Below are 25,921 nucleotides of genomic sequence, written 5' to 3'. Positions count from 1 at the left end.
TTACAAGGTTCTACATAATCCACCCACCCCCAGTCCCTTACTTGCTTACTCTGCTCCAGCCGTATTATACTCTCAAATGTTCTTAAAACATGTTCTTCCTCAGAGCAACTAGCTATTGCCCACTCAGCCCCTGTTGGCAAGTCGAGGCAGCAAACGTTCTTATCTCCTGCAGGGTATGGAAGACGCTAGGGAGAGTGGGAGGGAATTGAAGGGAGCATGAGGCTAGGTGAAATATGGATGGCAATCCCATCTCAGGATGTGAGAAGATGGTGGGTCCTTGTATCACCAGGATTTTCCCAGCCCAACCAGGCTGATAAAATAGGTACCTATTAATTGGGAGACTTCTAAGATGCCAGACGCTATCCTGGAAATTCCAGCCCAGCCTCAGGACCTAGAATCCTCCCCCATCAAAATAGAAGGCAGTACACACATCCACACCAGGTGGCACTAAACCACAACCAAGACTAGCATAGACTTGGATGACACAGCAGGACTCCACAGCCCAGCCACACAGGCTCACCCTGCCACTGCATTAACCTCTCAACATTTTATGTGACTAGTTTTTTTGGATTCCACTTATCATGATAGGGTAGGATTAACTGTACTTACTGTTCCTCCTGCCTAGAATACTATTCAACCCAGACACCTGAATGACACTCAATTTCTCGTAAGGCTGTCTGACCACCCATGTAAAATGACACCAACACTACCCCATCCACACATTCCTATTTATTTTTCTCCATAGCATTTTCTACCACTTGGCATAATGTACATTCAGTTTATTTGCTTATCATCATCCTTACCTTACTAGACCAGAGGGGGGGAATGTCTGGCCCACGGGTTGTATACAGCCCACAAAATCATTTGGTCTGGCCCTGCCAAAGCAACTGAAGGCTAGACTCTAAATTCAATAAATCTAGGAGCTTTTTTCATAGCAACATAAATTTACATTAAGTGAATTATATTAATCGAATAAAATTACAAATATCCAAACAGCCCTTGGCAAAAAAAACCCCAACAAAACAACAATTCGCCACCCCTGCACTAGTCCATCCATGAAAGGCAAGGATTTTAGTCTTTATTTATTTAAAATATATTTTTTATTGATTTCAGAGAGGAAGGGAGAGAGAGATAGAAGCATCAATGATGAGAGGGAATCATTGATCAGCTGCCTCCTGTATGCCCCACATTGGGGATCAAGCCTGTGCCCTGACCTGGAATCGAACCATGATCTCCTGGTTCAGAGGTCAATGCTCAACCACTGATCCACACAGGCCGAGCCACACTATGCCTTTTTTTTTATTTCAAGAAAAACGATTTTAAATATAATGTTACATGCAATAAACCTTAATATTTCAAGAGAAATTAACTATAATGATGTTACATGCAATAAACATCTCAAGAAAACGATTTTAAATGTTACATGCAATAAACACCAATTACTCAAGAAAAATGATCTTATATATATTACATGCAATAAACATTAATATTTCAAGAATAAAAGGGTTTTAAGCATAATATTACCAAAACTGTATTAACAGTATATCACAAAAGCTGCAGGAAATATTAAAAATCTGCAAATAACAATTACTTGCACTATATTATAGAATATTTTTTCTCCTCTGGCTCTATTTTTGTTCATCAGTTTATATTGTTCATTATATTCCACAAATGAGTGAGATCATATGATATTTACCTTTCTCCAACTGGCTTATTTCACTTAGCATGATGCTTTCAAAGGCTATTTTGTCGGAAAGGAGTATTGCTACACCAGCTTTTTTTTCTTTTCCATTTGCTTGGAAAATTTTTTTCTATACCTTCACTTTCATCTTTTGTTTTGAAGTGGGTCTCTTGTAGACAGCATAGAGTTGAGTCACGTTTTTGTATCCATTCAACTACCCTACATCTTTTGATTGGAGCATTTAATCCATTTACATTTAGGGTTATTATTGAGAGGTACTTATTTATAGCCATTTTAATTCTGTATGGCTAGGTTTCTCTGTTTCTTCTTCTCAGCAATCCCTTTAGCATTTCTTGTAATGCTGGCTTAGTGGTGATGAACTCCTTTAGCCTTTTTTTGGTCTGGGAAGCTCTTTAATTGACCGTGTATTTTGAATGATAGCCTTCCTGGATATAGTAATCCTTCCTTGCTTTCCATTACCTTGAGTACTTCATGCCATTCCCTTCTGGCCTGTAGAGTTTCTGATGAGAAATCAGGTGTCAGCCTTATGGGAACTCCTTTGTAGGTAACAGTTTCCTTTTCTCTTGTTGCCTGTAAGATTCTGTCTGTCTTTAATTTCTTCCATTTGGGGGTTGTTTCTATTTCCTCATTTTGGTTGTCTGTTTGGGTTTGTGACTATGTATTAGGTAGATTCTCTACACCTCTCAATCTCTAATGCAAGACAGTGTTAAAGGCTGTTTCTGACTAACTGGATCAGGCAAAGACTCTAAGCCTCCAGAGACCGCCTCACTCTATAGACTAATAGGATTCCCGACTTGAATTGCCCCCAGGCAATCATCCTCAGGTGTGGTGAGAGTTTTTTCAACAGGGTGGAGCGGTTGCTTCTCCCTGGAGGCTAAAACTTTTAATCTCTTAAGTGGCCTCAAGGCAAGGTGTTTTCTAATAGGGTGTGTTGACTGTCTTCCCCCCAGGTAAGGCAGCTGTCTATGTGGGAAAGATGTCCTCTGCTGTGTGAGGGTATGACTCAACCCAGGAAACTTGGGGTGTCTGCCTTCTGAGCTCTATCTCCTGAGTCCCCACTCCTGAGTTCTGCTATCACAGCTCCAATTCACTTCACCCTCCTTCTGCCAGAGTACAAGGTGGGTGGCTCCATAGGAAATTTTTGTGCATTGGCCCTTTAAGAGGGTGCCCGAACTTTCAGCTGGCACTCCCTGGCAGACAGCACTCCACTGCTTTTCGCAGCTAGGTGTTATGAGGGTACCCTCCTCAGTTTGGTGCTCTCTGCAGGGGAGCCCAGCTTCAGGATTAGATCCCAGAGTTCTCAGTGGCACCCCGCACAGCTGAGATCTCTCTCCAGGACTTCAGTTGCCGTCTGTGGGTGCCCGGCCAACCCTTTCACACCTCCACCCCTCCTACCAGTTTCTATGCCGTCTCTAGCTTCAGTCCCTGGGCATCAGGGTTCTCTCCTGTGAGTTTTCCCTTGATTATTCAGGAAGCCTTTTCATATTTCAGTTGCAATTCCAGCTTGTTCCTGGGAGCATGTCTGTGCAGCTTCCTCCTACTCTGCCACACTACGCCTTTTTAACAAACACCTTAGGTGATTCTGATGGAAATGGTCTTAGGAACAATGCACATCATCTCAGCAAGTGGTTGTTGTTCCCACAGTCCTCCGTGCTGGGTATGGGCCTGTGACTGGCACTCTGAAATGTTTGCTAAACAGCTGCACCATCAATGTGCCTGGACACTCCCCTGCCTTGAGCCAGCTCCACGGCTGCAAGCCCCTTTTATTTATTTACTGTTAAATACCTAGGACCTAGAACACTGCCAAGTACATGTAGGGGCTATATTTGTTAAGCCAGAATTAACATTCTCCTTCTGATGAAAGCAGTAATAGTCTTAGAAAAGACATAAGATAAAATGTTCCAAAATTTAAACATTCCTTTCTCCTCTATAGAAATCAAGTTCAAAAGTGAGTTACAGCTTTATTTTCTAAGGTCGATTCCCTTTAAATGGCACAAAAGATGTAGAAATATGATCGGTCAGCAGCAGAGACTGTGATTAGATTCCAATTCACATGTGTATCATATCTTTATAATTACGTACCTTTGTAAAAGAACTGCCGAGTTTAACCAAGGGCACTGTAGGAAATTCCCGCTTTTCACTCATTGTCAAAGATCCTGCATTAAGGCTATAGAGGTTTGACATCACAAGCAAGAGATCTGATGTGGTTTTCACAGGTAGAAAACGGCTTCTAGGAACATTGATACCTAGAGAGTTCTCAAAACTTTTAATGGCAGCCCCTACTGCAGTTTCTAACTGAATGACATTCAGGCCTCCATCCAAAGTCTGTAAGAAAGGGAGAGGAGAGGGAGAGAAATACAAGTTTTAACAACGTAGTTCCATGTTAGTTAATATTTGGGGAGTGGCTTCAGAGAACCACTGAAGGAAACATAATTTTGAGATGTGACATTTATCAAGCACCTACCTACCATATAAGTCAGGTACTTATACATATGTTATCTCTTCTCAGCGTCACAGATCTGCCATTCAATAATATTTCCATTTTGTGATAAAGAACTGAAGGTTTAGAAAAGTTATGCAAGGTGCCTGTGGCCAAAAGGCTTATAAGTATCAGAGCCACAAGAAAGCTGAGGTAGGCCCTCTGCTTTTGAGCCCTGTGTTCCTGCCACTACCATAGCGCAGGGCCAAGTAAGGGCACCATGGCTCAGCACACTAAAGAGCTGGGTGTAGACTGGAAGACAGGGCCAGGAACTGGAGAGATTAGCTAGGCAGAGGAGTGACCAATACACTGGACAGGCCAGAGGGGGTGTGTGGGGGGGTCTGTGTGTAGCCTAAAGTGATCTCAGGACCAGTGAGCTGGCCCTTGGCTTACCTTTGGATTAACAATGATTTCCATGTCAATAGCATTCTTCTCCTGCAGTCTTTTAACTGCTGCAAGAGAGATCCAGAGGTTGTTTGTGTTAAATATTTTGAATTTTGATACAGACTTGAACTCATCAACATGTGCTTTTGGCACTTGAGCGATTTCCACCAGTCTCAATTTGCCTTCATACTGAGTGAGTGTCCCACCCTAGAAAAGGCAGAGAAGAGTGAGTGAGTGCCCCACATCCCTCCCAACTACATCCACACCACACTGTTTATAGCCTATGAATGTTACAGAAAAGATATTGATAGTAAAATCCCCCAGAAATAAAAAGCATTGGTAGTGATTCTACCTGTGATACAAAGCAATATACTTATGAAGACAGAACCAAAGAAAATAATGTAGGCTGTCTGTCATTTTATATAGTATATCCGCCCTCTTGACCATGATAAAGGCCCTGGGAGTATATCACATCAAAGTTCTCACTTTCTGAAGGCTGGCTACAGGAACAGCATTCCTCTTCTTCCCAAACCACCGTCTATCACCAAATAACCAGTCCTACCACAACCCTGCTCTGACTGGCTCTAGGATAAGGGGAGAAAAGGGAAGACAGGCACAAGTGGATGAGAAGTGACCCCCTGCTTGGCCTCAGCCTAGAGATGTTTTTACAGTCAGAGGCCACAGCAGTGTGGGAGAGGGGAGTATTCACTCTTGTGGGATGTGGACATTTATAAGAGGCACAGAACCCAGCCCAGGGACTGACCATTTTAGTATTCACTGCCCACTTTTTTTACTCCCTGTGGGGTAATTATTAAAACCTTGTATACCATTTCATCAAAGGCCAAGTGTCATCACCACTAAACATGCAAAGTTTAAAAATCAAAATTTTAAATGGTGCTAGAAGGAGACTTGACTTGGGGTGGTAAACACACAGTACAATATATAGATGATGTATTATAGAACTGTACACCTAAAGCCTATATAATTTAATTAACCAATGTCACCCCAATAAATTCAATAAAAATTTAAAAATTTTTTAAAATCAAATTTAAAGACACGTAAGCATCAAACTAGAAGAATAGCAAAGGTGTGAACAAACCTACTGAAAGTGCTTTCACATGTTTCAGATTTGTTACAAATATATGTGGAAATGTTTTTAGTTCAAATTGCCCATATAGATTATTCCCCACAAAAGATGGTTTTAATAGTATTAAATCTGGATTTATATACACAATGTTACATCAATCAGAATTTAGGGTGCTCTACACAACACTATTTCATTCTCTTACAATGGTATCAAGTGGGTAAATGTGTTCTGCTTTACATAGAGACTTTCCAATAAAAAAAAAAAAGTTTGAACTATATAGCCTACAAAATGTGAAAATGTGAATCCCCAGAATGCTTCCTCTCGATATTACCTTTACATCTGCACGTGTTTTATTTGTGACTTCCATGACAAATTCACAGGGTTTTCCATTGGGTGGGTTCATTAGATGATTAAGAATATAAAGATCCACTGTGGCACCCAGATTATCTATGTTAGACACAAAAATATACTCTTTGCCTTCTCCAATGAAGATGTCGAGCAAACCAGAGTTGTAGAAACTGGCGTAAATATCACCATGACCTGGAGGGTACCAAGCTTCTGTATTTTCCCCTGAGTACGATACATCCTTTGCTACAGGCAGTAAAGATTCTTTATTAATCCTAGGGTACCTTAAAAAACAAAAGTTCTTTTTCAATATCAACTCTGTGGAGCATTCCAGACCTTCAAGAAAAACAATGCATTTAAATTAAACTTCCCTCGTTTTCAGACTATCAGTAATTTAATCAGATGTGAATCCATTTAAGAAAATCTCATTATCTGTGTCCAAAAATCAGTTTCCTTGATAGTAATATTTGCTGCAAAACAAAAAATTTTCCGTGGTCATACAGATGGAAGGGCACCTCATATTTTTAAGATATTGATATGTTTTATGACTCTCCAAGAGGGGAGATATGTTAAGTAAGTTTTCTCAAACTTATTTGGTCATGGGATAGTTCTTTTCCCTGAAAACCTATTTTGGAAAAGCTGTCCATTCTTATAAACAGATATATTCAGAGGTGGTACTCTTTCTTTCACAGAAAATCAATAGCAGGTTAGTGCTCAGGGAAGTCTGCTCCCTACTCCTAGTGAGAACGCGTGTAGAGAGGCTGGCAGTTAGGGGAAGAGGAGCTAGCCCTGAAACAGACTAAAGACCAACTAGAATATGGAGACAGAACACCTGTGCTCTTTCTGAGTCCTTGGAAAAATAGATTTAAAAAACACCAAAAAAGTAAAGGTACAGAGAAATATACCTTCGTACAAATTCACATAGACCCGTGTCTGTCATTAATTGGAAGCCGCAGTTGCCTGGGCTTTATCACAATTCATCTGAATTCCTTTTTCACTTACTCTCCTTTCCCCAAAGTAGATGATTTTCTCTAGAATCTATTAAATTTCCCCCAAGCCTGTATTAGGATGTTAAAAAAATTCCTTCCCATAGGAAAGAAGTTATCAATATTGTGGAATATAGAAAAATTTTCATTGCCCCACCTGGAGCCCAATATGCCCCCAGAAAACAAAGACCTAAGCTATCCTAAGAAACTCTGGACATGAACAGGATCTCAAGCAGATTGTCTTTTAAGAATTGGAAGTTACAGACCTATACAGTGATTGTAGCAATATCACAAATGTTCAGCCTCTAAAGGCATCAATCACTTGCAAACATGAATCTTTGGCAAATGTACATCTTGAGGCTGCTCTGTTTAAACAAGACAAAGAAGTCCTTTCCCAGGAGTAACACCCCGCAGAGTTAATGTTTTTACTCCTTGTACCTGCTTTGATTAAAAGTGTAGATTTTCACACGACAGTGACTGTACTTCTGTAGTATTTTTTTTGTATCTTCATCTGTGTTAAAAGAGTTCATTAGAACAAGAGGAACATCTGTATTGTAGGTTTTGTTCAAATGCTAGGAAGGAAAATGACAATCAGATTATCCAGACTTTTCTTTTGCGTAAAGGTATAACATTAACTCTTATTAATCACAAAACGTTCAAAACATTGTAGCCGAGTATATTAGTCTTGAAAAAAATAACTTCTTAGTATAAGCCATTTTGATAAGCAATTCACCATTACTTGCTCATTAAATTGCAACTCTTTGAGACAAACTATTGTCTACATTTTGCAGATGGTAAACTGAGGCCCAGAGATGTGGCAGGTCAGCAGTAGAACAGGGACACCTTCTTCCCCACCAGTCTGCCTTGAGCTGTGTGCCCAGCCAGAGGGCCCTATGACCTCAGCAAGTACTGACTAAGCATTTAGCGTGTGTCCGGAGCACTGTGGGGGTAAAAGTACAATGGTACAAAGACATGGCTCCCTATTCTCAGGATTATGTCAGGAGTTGTGAATCATACCCCGACTGAAATCTTTTTAATCTCTGGAAAGAGCTAAGAGGCAACACAGAGTGGAAAGATAACAAGGTCTTAGAATTCAGACTGTCCATTCTGCACCTACTAGCTAGCTGGGGAACCCTGGGCAAGTAAATCAACTTCTCTGTGCCTTGGTTTCCTCATCTATAAAATGGGGATGATGACAATACTTACCTTACAGAGTTGTTGAGAGGAACAAATAAGTCAATTCATGTAAAGAGCTCAGAATAATACTTGGTGTACAGTACATGCTGGATAAATGTTAGCCACTGCTACTGCTAGTATTACTGTGGTTGTCAGCACCATATTAGAAAATAGGGATAAAAAGATGAAAAAAGGCCATTGCCCCTGAAAAGCTTATGGTCTGTGATTAATGACTTTATAGTAAGAGAGAAACCAAGAATAGCTCTTAGCCCATGGCATCTAACTAGATATGTGAAATTTTCCCAAGCCTCCCCAAAGGGGGTTAATAAAGCTCTATCATCCCAGCTGTGACGAAGGCTGCCACTAGAAATCGGGGAGAGGGGAGGGGACATCAAAGGGAATCCAAATAGTAGGTCCAGAGATTCCAGCAATCACAAATGCTATTTAAAGATCAAATGTTTTTACATCACCCTAGGGATGTGACCTAAGGAACACCAAACCTTTTTATATATAAAAACAGAGACTAAAGATTGCAAGCTCCCTGACTAGCTCAAATCCACATCTGTTATTTTATAAAGTAATGCTTATAATACTTAAGAACTAAAAACAACTTTAGTAGCTCGTGAGAAAGGCCAAATGTTACTCACTTCAATTTGCTGAACCGTCAGATCCAAAAACGTATTCTCATTCCTCACACCAATCAGACTTTTTGGACCTTTGCAGCCCATGCTGGTTCCCAAACCGCCATTGAGTTTTACCACCACCAGCTTGTTCAGCACAGAAGATACATTATCAGGTAAGCCCCTGGCCTTTATCTTTTCATAGGGTTGAATCTAAAATAAAATTTAAAAAAAGAATTATAGAAGTAATTCAATCAGCTTTCTGAAAGGTTAAACCAGACCAATCCCAGGGTTACTTTCAGACTTCCTTCAAGAGTTTTGCTGTCTTTGTGGAAAGTTTCCGTTGTATTTCCCATACAGGCCCTTCTGATTCAAAAGCAAGTACTGGCAACTTCCCTGGCACACAGAAGTAGTTCAGTGGTTCATTTACAACGGAGTACCAGAAGGGGGAAAGTTACAGTCCACAAATATCTGGCTGGCTGGTGAGAACATGCAGTCCTTTCAGACTACCTTCAGAAACTCAAAATTCCCAATCTGCATCAACATAACAAATGGGATACACAAAACCCATCAAGCCTATAAATATTTCTGGCGCACAACAGATCTACATCAATTCCAGAGTTTATATATGATCACACATTGTTCCTTCTTCCAAAGGAGACAAACACCAAAACCAAAATATTCCTTGCCATTCTCCTCCATTCAGTCCTGAGTCTGTCCTTCAGCAGATCAATGGATAAAACAAATGTGATATATACATAAAATGGAATATTATTCAGCATTAAAAAGGAAGGAAATTCTGGCACATGCTGTAACATGGACAAACCTTATTAAGTGAAATAAGTGGTCATAAAAAGACAAATGCTTGTTCAACTCTATTTATATGAGGCACCTAGAGTAGTCAGATTCATACAGACAGAAAGTAGAAGGGTGGTTACCAAGGAATGCCAGTAGGGAGAAATGGGAAGTTTTTGTTTAATGGGTATAGATTTTTAATTTTGCAAGATCAAAGAGTTCTAGAGATTGGTTGTGCAACAATGTGAATGTATTTCACATTTGCTTAAGAATGTATGCTTAAGACACTTTAAAGGTGATTTTAAAAGATTGTTCCTATACATAAAGATTGGATAATAAAATTGATTAAAATGTGTCTTTTATAATACCATCAAAAGTAGCAAATAGCAAATATTTAGGAATATAACAAAAGATATGCAAGAGTTCTATATGGAACACTATAAAACACTTTTGAGAAAACTTAAAAGACAAAATCAGATGTATTTATCATGTTTATAAATTAGAAGACTTACCAATATAAAGGTGTCAGTTATCCTCAAACTGATCAATGCAATTTGAATCAGAATCTCAAGAATTTCTTTGTGTGAAAACTGATAAGTCAATTTAAAGTATGTATGATTATGCAAAGGGCCAGGAATAGTCAACATACTCTCAAAGTTGGGAGAACCAGATTTACAACATTCTTTTTTTAAAATTGTAAATATACTTAGCATAAAAGTTGCCATCTTAACCATTTTAAGTATATAGTTCAATAGTATTAAGTATATTCACATTATTGTGCAATGTCCAGAACTCTTTTTCCCATCTTGCAAAATTGGAACTATATTCATTAAGAAACAAGGTGCATTCCCTCCCTCCTCTACCTATCTCCTGGCAATCACACTTGTACTTTCTCCCTCTGTGAGTTTGACTACTCTGCATACCTCCTACAGGTGGAATCACACAGCATTTGTCTTTTTGTGACTTACTTATTTCACTTAGCCTAATGTCCTCAAGATTCATTTTGCATTCTTTTTTTTAAGTGGCTTATATATTTGAGGATGTCCCCAAATAATGCAGGTTTTTCCAGAAAAAGGTCCATATTTAATAACGTTTACTTGTGTATATGAAGGACTGGTATGAAGGCCCTGAATACAGATATAGGTTGACATTCTATGGCAAATTGAGCCTTACAAAACTTTTTTATTCCATTTGCAGATATTAAATAGAATACAAGTTCTGAAGTCTTAGCTTAGTAATCAGAAAACTGATTCCCTTTATTTGAATTTAATAAACATAACAACACACCCTTAGTTTAAATTAAAAGAATTAAAATATTAAAAGAATGAAAAGAATACTACAAGCATAAACACAGTTCTAAAAGTATAAATCTAAGCAAATGCTGCTCTTCGAAACATGTGAAAACAATGCAGAATGGAAGGATTTGGGTTTCAGACACTGTTCAACACCTGGGTTCTGATTTACTAGTTTCTCTGAAGGATGGGCAACTTGTTACTTCAAGATGAAAACTTTACAAAAATGTAAACAATGTAAAAAGAGATTTCTTCACAATTAAGTATGTAGTCAAAAGATCAACAGAATGGCACTTTTTTTCACTGTCACTCTAGGCATAAGGCTGTCCAACAGAACTTTCTGCAATTATGGAAACGTCTTATAATTTGTGGTGGCCACCTGTGGCTATTGAGCACTTAAATGTGGCTATTGGAACTGAAGTTTTAAATTTATTTAAAATTAATGTAAATCAACACGTAGCTAGTGGCATCTGTGGTTCTAAATGGTTAACTAAAAAAAAATAAAATCAACCAATGTATCAGAATTATGTTTCAATTTATTTTAAAATATTTTAAATTTTTATTTATTGATTTTTGAGAGAGAGAGATAAATCAATTTGTTGTTCCACTTATTTATACATTCATTGATTGTTTCTTGTATGTGCCCTGACCTGGGATGAAACCTGCAACCTTGGTACATTGGGTTGATGCTCCAACCATACCTGGCCAGGGCTTGTTTCTGTTCATTTTAATAAAACTCTGCCAGAACCTTTTTTTGTTCAATATAATCTTTTTCACTTTAATAACACTGACATCCCATCACAAAACAGTCAACCAAACACATAAAAAGATGAGCATTTCTGATTCTTCCTTATTCTCATTAGTCAACATTCCAATTATACAACAGTGCATAGTAGTGCATCCTATCTAATAAAAGAGTAATATGCAAATTAACCATAACTCCACTACACCCACAAGCCACGCCCACCAGCCAATCAGGAGCAAGTATGCAAATTAACCCAACCAAATAGGCTGCGGCCACGGAGCGAGCAGAAGGCTTGGGTTTCTCTGGCAATGGAGGAAGCCAAGCTTTCCGTACACCCTGGCCGGCCCAGGCCTCCACTCAAGGCTACAAAGTTTCAATTATAGAAGATAAATAAATCCCAACAAAAATGGCTGCAGCCACAGAGCAAGCAGGATGCTTGGCTCCACTCAAGGCTACAAAGTTTCAATTGTAGAAGATACATAAATCCCAGATACCAGGGCCTCTGCTTGGGTCGCCGAGGGGCGTGGCTGGCCTGCAAACCACCACAGGTCCCTCGCCCAGGCCCCCGCCCACGCTCCAAGGGAACCCCCACCCTGATCCAGGACACCCTTCAGAGCAAACCAGCTGGCCCCCACCCATCCACCGGGCCTCTAACCTATCTAATAAAAGAGTAATATGCAAATTGACCATCACTCCAACACACAAGATGGCTGCCTCCATGTGGACACAAGATGGCCACCACAAGATGGCCAGCAGGGGAGGGCAGTTGGGAGGGATCAGGTCTGCAGGGGAGGGCAGTTGTGGGCGATCAGGTCAGCAGGGGAGGGCAGTTGGAGGGGACCCAGGCCTGCAGGGGAGAGCAGTTGGGGGGAACCATGCCTGCAGGGGAGGGCAGTTAGGGGTGACCAGGCCTGCAGGGGAGGGCAGTTAGGGATGACCCAGGCCTGCAGGGGAGGGCAGTTAGGGGCAAACAGGCTGGCAGAGGAGGGCAGTTAGGGGTGACCAGGCCTCCAGGGGAGGGCAGTTAGGGATGACCAGGCCTGCAGGGGAGGGCAGTTAGGGGCAAACAAGCTGGCAGAGGAGGGCAGTTAGGGGTGACCAGGCCTGCAGGGGAGGGCAGTTAGGGGCAAACAGGCTGGCAGGGGAGCAGTTAGGCATCAATCAGGCTGGCAGGGGAGTGGTTAGGGGGTGATCAGGCTGGCAGGCAGAAAGGGTTAGGGGCAATCAGGAAGGCAGGCAGGTGAGCAGTTGGGAGCCAGCAGTCCTGGATTGTGAGAGGGATCCCAGATTGGAGAGGGTGCAGGCTGGGCTGAGGGACACACACCCCCGTGCACGAATTTCGTGCACCGGGCCTCTAGTCCTATATAATAAAGGCTAATATGCAAATCAACTAAACGGCAGAACGACTGGTTGCTATGATGCGCACTGACCACCAGGGGGCAGATGCTCAACAGAGGAGCTGCCCCCTGGTAGTCATTGTGCTCCCACACAAGTTCGGCTCATGACTGGTGAGCCCAGCAGCAGTGGCAGGAGCCTCTCGCACCTCCAAGGCAGTGCTAAGGAGCAGTGAGCCGGGCTGCAAGGGGTCCCGGACTGCAAGAGCCCTGGATTGCAAGAGGGATGTCTGAGCTGGCAGGCGGACATCCCCGAAGGGGTCCCGGACTGCAAGAGGGCGCAGGCCGGGCTGAGGGATACCCCATTACTCCCCCTGGCCCCCCAGTGTACGAATCTCATGCACCAGGCCTCTAGTAGTAATATAATGCATAGTAATGCATAGTTTTTACTAAGGATACACCGATGGTTAACTTCAGTCTCAGAATTTCACCAAATAATCTGTATTCAGCTTTAGCTTACACCTCAGGAAAACTAAATGCCAACTCCTACACTTAAAACACCATTTCTGAGGAGAACTATGGAGGGAAAGGGAAGAAGAGTCATAAGGTATGTAGTAACAAGGTACGATGAGGGAAGAGATGTCCAGACTGTCAGGTTAGTGTTGCTGTTAGAAGCCTTCACTGGAGGTCTTTCACGTTTGGGGACTTATTAACACACACACACACACACACACACACACACACACACACAAAGAAAGGCACCAATAGTTTGATTACAGCAAGCCAGGATGCTTTGTCTAAAGTTTATTATGGGTTAAATTTAGTGGTTAAACACAACTTTCCATCACATAAATTACCCCATATGCCGATAGAAGTTCTTTCTGTTGGTCATGCTGTCCACACCCTCACCAGGAACCTCAAAAAGCAATCCCTCAGACCTCAGTTTAGTTCCATAAGCCACAGGTATCTGTGTCAGAAAGTTGCATGGCAACAGCACTGGACACACCTAGTAACAGACATTTTTTGACCTGCTCTTCACTTTCCCCTTCTCGGCTCTCTCAGGAGAATGCACAAAGACATCTATTCAGACAAAGACTGATGGTGTTTGGAGACAACAGGGAGTACCATGCACAGCCTGGTATGTGCTCAACGTTACTCTGAATCCGTTAGTCAATTACTAGTTCGATCTTTGTGCTTTCAATCCTAATCACCCTGTTTCTCTTTATTCCAGACATGAATAGAATTCACTGTTCAAAGAGTTCTAGTACAACTAACCATACAGTAGGGCACCTTTATAGGTGAGGTGGGGAGACCCCATGAGGCTCCCTGCAAAATGTGCAAGACTAGGCCACCCTTGTTCTCTTCTCACTGGGATAAAAGAATTGGTCAAATACCCAACTTCCTCAAGGGAATGAACAAAAGTAAGTAGTTGGCAATCTATTTAAGAACAAGATTTAAACACCATTCTGCCCTCTAGGACGTCAATCAAGTTTTTCTGCAGAAGCTGATTTTTTAAAAGATCTTTTAAAAACTGTCTACCATGATCTGTTTCTTGCCAAGTCTGTTCACAACTTAGTTTCCAGTTAGAAGAAAAGCTGAATTCATCACACAGTCATGGACACACTGTTCCCATTAGCAAGAGTATAACCCAGTTCTTGGTAGCATATTTGTGCTATTCCTGGAGACGATGCCAAACAGCCCAAACAAGCTAACAGTACCTGCCCTGTTACGATTCACAAGGGTATGATTATTGCAAGGTGAAAGATTTTTTTTTTCAACAAAAGCATGCTTGCTGGAAAAAATGATCTGTGTAAACAGAAAAACAGGTTTAGAATGACACTCCATATGTACAGGAAGTGTCCCAAGAACATGGGCTTATTCACTCAACCCTTTCTGCAGTGTCTTGAGGACCAATTTTTGTGCTAGGCATATTGTCTCATTTCACATTCCTAAAGGCGACAACCAAAATCTGGGTCGTTTGAAAGCTTCTAGAGATTAATTTAATGACAGCAAAGTCATACCTAGACCAGGGATCTTTTTCCCCATTAAGGGAAAGCTGACAAATCATGTACATTGTCACATTGTCCACCAACAAATGCTTCAACATCCTCTCAGCCACTAAGCTGAGCTAAACTCGTATTTCACAAAGCAAATAAAAGCCATCATATACAAAATGCCCTCCAATGGTAAGATATGTACACATATAATACCTTAATAAAAAAATTGGGAAAAAAAATGCCCTCAACTTTCAGGCACCAGGTCCTCAAGACCTTCCTGTATCTCCATCTTCGCTTCTTCCCTTCCTTCTGGTTATAAGAAGAGCTGTCTCCCACCCTAGGGCAATCTCTCCACCAGTGCCCACCTCAAAAACCTCATTTCTTCAATCATCCAGTCTCATCTTCAGTCTTTCCCTCTCCATTCCTTTCCATCTGCATGAATATATTCAAATATTTGCCATTGAAAAATCAAAGAAAACACCGACATATACTCACTCATTCCTTCCAACACTCACATCCTTTTTTTCCCTCCATATTCTTAGAGGCAAAACTTCTTGACAAAAGTTACTACATTCACCTCTACTTCTTCACCTCCCTTTTACACTCCTTCACTCAGTACAATCTAGTTTTTTCCATCATTCAATAAATTGCTCTTAACAAGGTCGTCAACATCCTTGGAACTGCTAAACCATATCCATAACATTAATACTTCTCTTGCACTCTCAGCTGCATTTAACATAATTGAATACTCCCTAAATTTTAAAATGCTCTATTTCCCTTGACTTCTGAAACACCACACTTTATTTTCCTCCTCTTCTGCCTGATCCTTTTTAAGCCATCCTAAGTAGACCTCCTTGTTCCTGGCAATCTGCTCCAATCCCATGGCTCCAATCACTCCTGTCTCTTGGGCACCAAGACACACTCAACTGCTAAGCCAGGAGCCTACTCACACCTGATCGGTGATCAAGTCCTGTCAGTCTTGCCATCAGTCAGCACCCTACTTACCTCTTACCTGTGTTAATGCATCAGTCTCTTTACCCGCTAGCTTGCAGGTGGGCAATCTTTTTAAAAAGAGAACTTGAACATGTTTATCTGCTTATTACACCATTCACACACCAAAAAAAGACACTGACATGGCACAGTTATTAGCTGCCTATCCCAACGTCATTTTTCCCTTCCATTTTAGAACCCTAATTTTCAGCTGGGCACATCACCATTCCAAATAAAAGACTACATTACCCAGCCTCCCAGTAGCTATTTGTGCCAAAGTTCTGACCAGTGTGATTAACTGGGAGGGAGTTGAAAGAATTCCAGGAAGTTTCTGTGAAACTGTAGGGGACATACCCTCCTTCCTTCTTCCTGCTGTTTGGAATGGAGACCTGATGACTAACGTTCACTTAGGTGGCCATTTAGGAGGTCATGAGGAGATACACTAAGGAAGAAAGAGTGGCAAGATAGAGAAGCCCAAGCTCCTGATGACCACCACACTGTCATACTAGCTCTGGGTTGTCTCTGTCCGAATTTATTTTGTTATTTTGAGTTTCACTATTAATTATAACTGAATCTAATCCTAAATGGAAGACACAGCTTTCAAGGTCCTTAATGATTTAGCCCTTTTGCCTTTCACTCCTTTCTCTCCTATCCCCAACACACTGTGCTCCAGGAACACAGGTAAGCTCTCTAAGATGCCACACCTCATTTGTAGTCCTCTGCACTTTTCCCCCTCATGCAACCTCACTTCACTAATGACCATTTCTTCATCCTCCACATCTCAGGTCAGACCAGAGACTCTCAGGCTTTATGAGCTATCAGGCATTTATAAAAATCAGAAGTTAATAGATCCTCTTTCAGAAAACACGCCCCCAAAAAACATTTTGCATGCAATTTACTTCACTACAATAGAAATTTCATTCACAGAATATAAAAATAATCTTTCTAAGAGATGACATTTTCCAGTGAAAGTTAATATGCAAATAAAGCAAAAAGTAAACTTAAACTCTCTTCAAACTGAATTTCAATGAGAAAGCTTCTGTTTGGTTTAAGTTGACACTGTGATTTAATTTGAGATGATTACATGCTGCCATTCCATTTTGACTTTTCTTTTTAATGTTTGCAAGTACTGAAAACCTCAACTCTCTCCAAGGCAAGCTCTGTCAGTGAATGCAGGCTTGTGCTAGGAACACCAGAACTCTCCAAGACTCTGAGAGCGCGAAGGTTCACATTGCCTGTGTCTTCAAAAGTCAGTGAGGTCATCCTTGGTGAAGTCTGCATCACTCATGCAGGACTGCACCATCTCCAATGCAAGGCTCACAGATGCTGAGGGGATGAACTACACTGGTAGGTGGCTCTCACTCTCCTCTGCAGCAGGAGGATCAGAAGTGCTGGCTGGCATCACAGATATTACCTGTGCACTGAGAACCAAGACTTCTCTTCCAGCACAAATGTTGCTTGGCTTAGAAACTTTATCAGTTTAAAAACATTTTCAGAAGAGGTTCATTAGTAATTCTTTGAGGAAATCAGCAGACACATAAACCAGCAGGATGCAAACCAGTAGTTGGCTGCCCTGAGAAGTGTTTGAAATTGCACAGACATGCCAAGGGGATTGATGTAGCTGCTGTTTCCTCCGTGACCTGATTCAGATCACTGTAATAAACAATATCAATTCCAGTGTGAATGGTATCCTCTGATGGAAAAGACTGCTCCAAAAACGAACGAGGCAACACAGTACAGGAGCTGAGCACAGGCTTTAATGCTAGGCTGCCTGGGTTTGAATCTTGGGCTCTACTGCTTATTACGGCAAATTATTAACTGCTCCAAGCCTTTTTCATTTACTTCATGAATTTCTTATGATAAGTGAGATAATGCATATAAAGTGCTAAACAATGTGTGTGTCCCACAGTAAGACTTCAAATGTTTGCTGGTGATACCACTACATCACTGATTCAGACACACTCTCTTACCCACCCTTGCCCGCCACATTTTAGCATTGCTGAAACCAGGATGCATCACACAATGGGATCCTAAAATTAACTGGTTGCACTTTTTTTCTTTCTTAGTGGTACATAAAAGGTGCAACTTATAATCAACGGCATAAATTTGATAAAATATGGTACTGAATTTTTCTTTCTGCTCCAAGTCACAAAGCAGCTTAATGATCTATCAGGTATTGGTTTCACCCAGTCTCTCTATAGTCATAATTAGCTTGAGAATAATTTAAACAGATATCAACACACTATAGTCCGTGAAACAATCATGCCTGCCACCTGTTTTCATAAAGTGTCACTGGAACACACACTCTCATTAGTTTACATGTTGTCTAAGGATGCCTTCATGCCACCATGGCTGAGTTGAATAATCATGACAGAAACTGCATAGCCTCAAAGCCTAAAATATTTACTAACTGGACCTTCACAGAAAAGGTCTGTAAATCCTGGTTTAAGATGGTATTCTGAGATGAGAAAAATGCAAGTTTTAATAATATTTCTGCCTTTTCAAACTATGCTTCTAAAATGGCTCTATACTGTCTGATGACCTCACAGGATGGCCTCAGAGAGCAGAATCTCCTTTAGGCTATGCTGGCTTCATGCTTCCATTGGCAAGAACACTGTCAAATAACAATCTCCCGGGCTTTTGTACCTTCTTATATTTGTCCAGGAAAGTAAAACTACAGAAGTGTAATTAGTAGCAGAACTCAGGGAATTCTCAGAACAACAGAAAGAAAACCTAAGATTAAAAAGAAAAGTCTTTTATCCACTTTTATGAGGTATGTAGAGTAGTCAAATTCATTGAGACAAGAAAGCAGAATGGCGGCTGTCAGGATGGGAGTAGGAGGAAATGGGAATTGTTTCAAGGATATATAGTTTGGATTTTGCAAGATTAAAAAGTTCTGGAAATTGGTTGCACAACAGTGTGAATATATTTAACATCTTTGTTTTTGAGTTTGAAAGGAAAATTCTATCAGCATTTTCATTAATTATTTTATGCTTCTTTGGACACAGCAGGAAGTTTAAAAAATGGGATATAGGTAACATCATCTTGGATAGCTATATAAGGTTTCTGGTTTAAAATGGTGTATCTGCAACTTTTCTATAAATAAAACTATTCTAAAATTAAGTTTGTTTTAAAACTCATGTAATAAATTGCTTTTCACTTATTCCATTGTTACAGCATTTTATTTCTTATTCTTGAAGTTCCATTCTTACTGCCCTGCCATTAAAAACTGTAGCAACTTCCCAAATGCTGAGATATAAAATTATAATATTACAATGGTGTACTTTAAACCTGGTAAACTAGAGAAGAGATGACAATAAAAGAATTGGCAGAAAACCCAAATGACAAAAACATGAAACAAACAAAAGCAGGGTGGTTACAGATGGCAAATGATCCTACAAAGTAAAAGGTAACTATGAAGAGAAGGTGCTAACTGCTCCTTAAACACTACAAAAGGTAAATATTCATCACCATTTTATAGAAGTCAGCTTAACTAATAAAATTAGTCAACCATGTGAGGCATTTGAACCATATCCTTATCAGCCAAGGTAGTAGTCTTCAAAGAACATTTCAGTTCAGCATGGATTAGAAAGGACAAAGGTAAATGACCCAGGGAATTGGAAAAGAGTTCAAACAGAAGAGATGGGAGGGTCCAAAAGCCAACCTACTTGTGACTAGGACTAGCTCTTTACTAAAATCACATCTTGAGTCTCTCCTACAAGCCAACCCTCCTCCGTTTGTCTAACTGTGAACAAAAGAGGCTTCAAAATAACGGATACTCCCAAATTCCTTAAAAATAAAACTGAAGCTTCTAACATCATCCTGTTTATGCTGTAAACTAGCTTTAAACTCTGTGGTACTAAATAGCCAATGACTAAAGTAATATAAAGTACATTGTTAGCTTAATTATGTCATTTACATTATTGAGGCAGCTTTGGAAAAAAATGGAAGTGGGGGAGGGAGGGAAAGACCAGAGGCTACACAAAAAGTTCTATGGGAGGTTAAAGGGCAGGGGTGTGTGTGTGTGTGTGTGTAGATAAAGGCTAAGAGGAAGGCCAGGTGACATAAAACTAGGGGTGGAGGCTGAGCTCTTTCCTTTTAAGATGTCTGAATGAAGGAAAAGCAGTATTTCAGAAAGATATATATTTGCTTAGCTTGTGTGTTTAAGAGAAGATGGAAATGGGAACCAGAACCTTGTAAGGGTTTAAGAAGAAGCATAATTTAAAGCTGCACAGGGAAGAATTGGGATGAAAGAAAAGGTCTATATCTTGATTGTGATAGTAGTTAAATGACTGTATGCATTTGCTGGAACTCATAAAAGTATACACTGAAAAGGATAAATTTTATTATACTTAAATTATATCTCAGTAAATCTGACATTAAAAAAAAGCTATTAACAGCTAAAATGCTGATTAACCTTACAAGGTTTGTTTATCACAATGTTAAAAAAACAAACACAAAAAACAAGAATAAGTATTTTTAAACTATTTGGGTTGATGTTTTACAATACTGAAAATCTAACCAAACTATCTGTGGTATATAATGAAGCATGCTTTTTAAATTCTGTTCCAATCTTTCACCATTAGTGTCTCTCTTAAATAGAAAGTGTAGTTTCTGACATCTCTCCAGTGTAGCTTCTGTGAACAGAAGCTGCAATGGCAGGAAAAGTGACTCAGCATCTGGCGCTACACTTGAGAAGCAGGCACATCCACCATATGCTCCACAACTGGAAAACAAGCTACATGCCATAAGCCTATTATTTCTAGACTCCTACTATTCTTGAAGCCTTTTTTCTCTTTTATTTTCCTCCCGACCTCAGAGAAGTCTTGCCTTCAGGTTAACCCCAGGAGTCTACCTTAATACCAGAAAGTCTTACCTCTACCTCATGCCAGTTAGATGCTTCCACAGCACCCCATGGGCTGCTTGTCATGCTGTTCTATAGATAGCTGTTTCTGAATCCATTTTCTCTACAAACTGGAAGTCAAAATGCTGAAGAGGGACCAAGACTGATTTTTGTAACCCAGCACCAAGCTAGTGCCTTGTAGAGAAAAGGCAGCCTGTAACTGTCTCTTCAATGAGACGCGAAGACAGTAGTTCTTAACCTTCACAGGCTATGACCCCCTTTGAGAATCTGATGGCAGTCAGGGAATCTGCTCTGAAAAACATGTACATTTATAAGTTTTACTTATAATTTCAAGAAATCTACGAAGGACCTAAAATCCCTGCAGAGACTTCACAGGCTGAGATGCCTGGTGTAAACATTCCAGTTTCATTCTATACAATGGGAGAAACAGAGTCAGCTGTCCAAATGTGACCTAAAATAAGGAAAAGGATTTAGTAAAATATCCCCAAGGAATTACAGGGCAGAAAGGATCAGAATTAGAGGTAGGCAGAGGCCATCCATCTTATATAAAATTTTCTCAGTGTCAACCTTACAAGTTCACGGCTATCTTATATTAAATAAAGATAAGGGAAATTCCCTAACAGTTGTACCACAGATGAAGACGTGGGACAGGAGAACCTCACAAACACGTTTTTCTCATCCAATTATAAGACACAAGATACCTACATAGAAGATACATGTGGAGAGTGTAATACTAAAATAACCTGTATTACAACACATGAGCCACGGTCCAAAAAGACTCTGTAGGACAGGGGTTGTGGAGGAGGGAATGGTAATATGTTCAAAGAGTGGTGGTACCACAAATACCCACACTACAATTTTCCCAAGGAGCTCAACTCTGTGGCACTGGACTGTCCCCTACAGTGGACACTCGGGCAGAGGTTAGAGACCTTGGTCCAACATTACCTGGGTCTCTCGAAGTCGGTCATGAAGCTGACATTAAAGAAGCCATGTATTTACTATTTGTAAAGTGAAATAATAAATAAGTAACCAGAATGGAATTAAGAATCACAGACTGTGGTCAGTCTCCTTTGGCATGTCCTCTTCCTGAAATAAAGGTCCTATATATGTAAGGGCACGTGTGAAGAAAGGTAGTCCTGGGGAAAACCAAAGACTGTTCAATTCACTGGAGAATCTAAAGGTAGGAAATTAGATTTTGTAATATTTGCTAAATTAATATTAGTTTATTTGCTTAGATTAGTAAATCTATATATTATCATTTTAAAACTTATCATATTAAGACTCTTGTATCCAGCAATGTTCTTAGGGCTATTTCCTTAAATGCCACTATTTCCTTTTTGTAGAAAACGTTTACATTTGGGATCTCATTTTATCTTCACACAGAAAACAGTCTCTAATGGCTTTAGCATTAGCTGACTGCAGCTGGAAGTCTTCACCATGCTCTGAGCAAACCATCCTGTGTCACATCATGTCAGATCCTTACCCAAGTGAGTCTTTCAAAGAGGTGTGCAAAACATTAGCTGAACAATATACTATGATTCATCTTAAAAAAAAAAGAAGAAAGAAAACCTGTGTATTTTTACTCTGCACATGTACACTGTAGCTTTCTCAGAATGCTTTGTCATTTAAACATACACATTTCAATGTTTTTGTACTTATAGACTAAGAATACAAAAAGCTCTCAGTTATCTTATGAATAGAAGCTAAACACCATAGTGGTATGATATTTTGTATGCCAATTCTCTGCCTCACTTAAAAGAGTTAATATAACTCCTTCACCCTTTTTCAAAGTAAACAAGAACAATGACAATCGTAAGTCAACTAGGAACAACTTAACTTGTGTTCCTAATTAAATGAAAAGGCCTTTTTTAGAGAACATTTTTCATATAAATGAGAATATACTTTATTATCACCAGAGGTCACTGCCAGCCAGGTGATAACAGGTTTTAAGTTAGGGCTAAAAGAAACTGTTATCCTCAGTACCTTCTTGAGCAGCCTCTGCAACCCTTCACCTCTTTATCTATTTCCCATCCTTCCCCATCCCCAACGGGTAAGCTCAAACACTGCACATGACCAGGAGCAAGAAATTCTCACAGCCTCTCTAGAAAACAATGAAGTTGTCATATGAAGGTGTATATGCTGACTTGGCCTTCCATACTCTAGTCCAGTGATGGCGAACCTATGACAGGCGTGTCAGCACTGACACACGTAGCCATTTCTGATGACACGCGGCCGCTGAGGCGGCCGCATGCTGAGGATGAAACATTTGCTGCTCCTGAGGATGAAACATTTGCGAAATAATGTTTTTTCCTCAAAGTGACACACTACCCAAGTTATGCTCAGTTTTTTGGCGAAGTCTGACACACCAAGCTCAAAAGGTTGTGCATCACTGCCTAAAACACTGATCTTATTTTTGTCTGAAAAGTAATCATCCAAATTGAAAAAAGTAAATTTTCTGGGGGAACAAAGAAGTAAACTACTAACAATCTTTTGAAAAGAAATATACCTAAAATGGGGTCAGAAAACATCTATCCATATAAAATCCTAATATGCAAATCAACCTAACGGCAGAAAGACCGGTGGGACGACTGGTAGCTATAACGCGCACTGACCACGAGGGTGCAGATGCTCAACACAAGAGCTGCCCCCAGCCGGCAGACCCCGACCAGGGGCTGGTGAGCAGGCGGAGCCAGGCCAGCCAAGGTGGGTGTGAGCAGGGGGTCCCGATCACCCCGCCAGTTGCCCCACAAATCGCCGGCCAGACTTAGGGATCCTACCTGTGCACGAATTTTGTGCACCTGGCCTCTAGTCTTTCATAAAGGGCCAGAAAGAAAATAGTTTAGATTTTGCAGGCCATATGGTCTCCATCACAAATATTTGACTCTGCCATTGTAGCATTATAACAGCTACAGACAATATATAAATAAATGAGTGTGGTTGTGTTCCAATAAAACTTTATTTACAAAACAAGGTGGAGAACTCCTATACAAAAATATAGGTCCTCTGTTATGACAATTTTTACATGCACACCTCTGATGCAAGGTTGATGTGAGAAATGTCACTCTAAATGGCGCGCGCTCTCTCTCTTTCTCTCTCTCTCTCTTCCTTGTCTGTTGTGCAGAAGCTGTTCAATTGGCGCTCAGTTGTCTCTCAGATGTGTTCTTGGGAGGGAGTGAGGTCAGTGTCCTCCTATGCCACCATCTTGGTCCCCCCTCTAGACAATCACTTCATTTAAATCATCCATTCAACAAATGTTAGATCATGACACATAGTCCCCTGGCCTTAAAGAGTAGTATGAAGACAACACAGGCATACAAACAACTAATACTTAGTATCTGTACATGACCCTACAGACAGTAAGAAATCAGATGGTTTGGGAGAGAGAAGAAGGAAAATAACTTAAATGAAGCCTTACTGTGTGTTTGGTAATTTCAAAAGAATTGCCTCATAGTCAGGAATATTAAGTTATGAGGTGGTATTAAAGGGAGATTAGACTCCTATAAGTCTTTTGCAGAACTGGAAAGTTGGATCTATCTGAAGGCATATGGTAGAAGGCTATCTGTGTAGTTTCAGCATGAGGGAACAGTAAATGAAAAGCAATATTCCTGTGTCTGAATATTCCTGATGGTTTTTACAGATCCCCTAGGTTACTCTATCCCCAAAGTTAAACCAATGTCCTAAATTACCTTAAATTTTCCTACATATTACTAAAACTTACCGAATCTTCTGGAGGTCTCTGGATTTTTCCCCAATCCACAGAAGGTCCCTTTTCTTGCAAAAATCTATGAAATAGCTTACGAAATCCATCAAGGTCTTTTTTAGTGTGCTATAAAAAGAGAAATCATTGTTACAACTAGCAGAATGCTTAATATTTAATAAAAACATATATATTATACACTTAAAATGCTTCAATGAAATTTTTAAACTATTAGAACATGGAATCTTTTTTATCTCCAATTTAAAACTAAAGAGGGAGGGAAAGCTAATAGGAACCACACTTAAAGGAATATAAGCAAATAATCCTCCCCATCTCCCACCAGTGTCATGTACTCTGAACATCATTTGGTCCATGGGAAATCCAAATGGTTCCTTGTATTTATTCACCAATATCTTTCTCTGCTTCTTTTCAGTGAAAATAAAAATCTTCACTAAGAGAACAAAACACAACTATAAAAAATTAAGTACAAATTAAATATGAAAATAAAAAGGATAATCTATTGATTTGTAAGTAGAAAAGTTAATCTGCCTATGGTGGGATCTCTATCACAGCTGACAAGTAGCATAGTTCTACTAGAAGTGGTTCTTTTTAAAAAGGCAATCAAGATATATGGTTCATAAACTAAATTCTCACAATTCTAACTGAACATTGGTATCCATTTCTCTACCCAATGATATCAAAACACAGAAGAAATAAAGTGTAATTTTGTTCTGTTTAGACTTTAGAAACTTCCTAGAATTAAACAAGAAAAAGACAATGGTTTTATAATAGCTAAATGTTGAAAATTCTTAATTGTTAAGCAATCCTAATTTTTTATGTTCTCGTTACATCTTGTGCTTATTTTAAACTGGATGATCAGCAACAGCAACTCAGCATATAGATGAATGAAAGCAAGAAACATTGTAGAGTCTTTACCTCAAACTCATGTGATGGTGCTGTGACGAGTATTTTTTCTAGTTCTTTCTTCACAGATAATTCTAGCTCTTGTCGAATGACCTCTTGGAATTGAGAAGCGCCATCTTGAGACATTGCTTTGCTAAGATCTTAAAACAAAAATATAAAACAATCAACTGAAAAATAAGAAACCCATTTAAACAGCTGGCAAGTTAAAACTGATTTATTTCTGGTGTTCCAGCTAATAAAAAAGGCTCAATGCTATAGTTCCATCATCCTCTCACAGAATTTCAGTAGTGTCAACTAGTTAGGACTATATAATCACACTAGAGGCCCGGTGCACGAATTCATGCACCAGCAGGGTACCTCGACCTGGCCTGCGGGATCGGGCCGAAACCAGCTCTCCGACATCCCCCAAGGGGTCCCAGATTGCAAGAGGGCACGGGCCAGGCCAAGGGACCCCACTGGTGCACGATAGGGGCGGGGGAGGCGCGGGGGAGGTTGGCCAGCCAG

General features: G+C 40.1%; 1 protein-coding gene across 1 annotated transcript in view; it reads right to left on the bottom strand.

The window, feature by feature from the left end:
- Positions 1-25,921, bottom strand: part of UGP2 (UDP-glucose pyrophosphorylase 2) — a 46,176-nt gene that overhangs the window by 5,014 nt on the left and 15,241 nt on the right. Inside the window, exons 2-8 of the mRNA XM_079792311.1 lie at positions 25,430-25,557; positions 24,515-24,622; positions 8,807-8,992; positions 7,422-7,555; positions 5,984-6,281; positions 4,575-4,772; positions 3,785-4,027 (exon numbers count right to left, since the gene is read on the bottom strand). Coding sequence (XP_079648437.1) covers positions 3,785-4,027; positions 4,575-4,772; positions 5,984-6,281; positions 7,422-7,555; positions 8,807-8,992; positions 24,515-24,622; positions 25,430-25,557 — 1,295 coding nt within the window. The remainder of the gene's footprint in view (positions 1-3,784; positions 4,028-4,574; positions 4,773-5,983; positions 6,282-7,421; positions 7,556-8,806; positions 8,993-24,514; positions 24,623-25,429; positions 25,558-25,921) is intronic.

Source organism: Cnephaeus nilssonii (assembly GCF_951640355.1).
Source record: "Cnephaeus nilssonii genome assembly, chromosome: 15".
In the NCBI taxonomy this organism is placed as follows: Eukaryota; Metazoa; Chordata; class Mammalia; order Chiroptera; family Vespertilionidae; genus Cnephaeus; species Cnephaeus nilssonii.
Note: the sequence above shows the minus strand (reverse complement) of the source record. Positions and strands in the feature narration are given on the sequence as shown.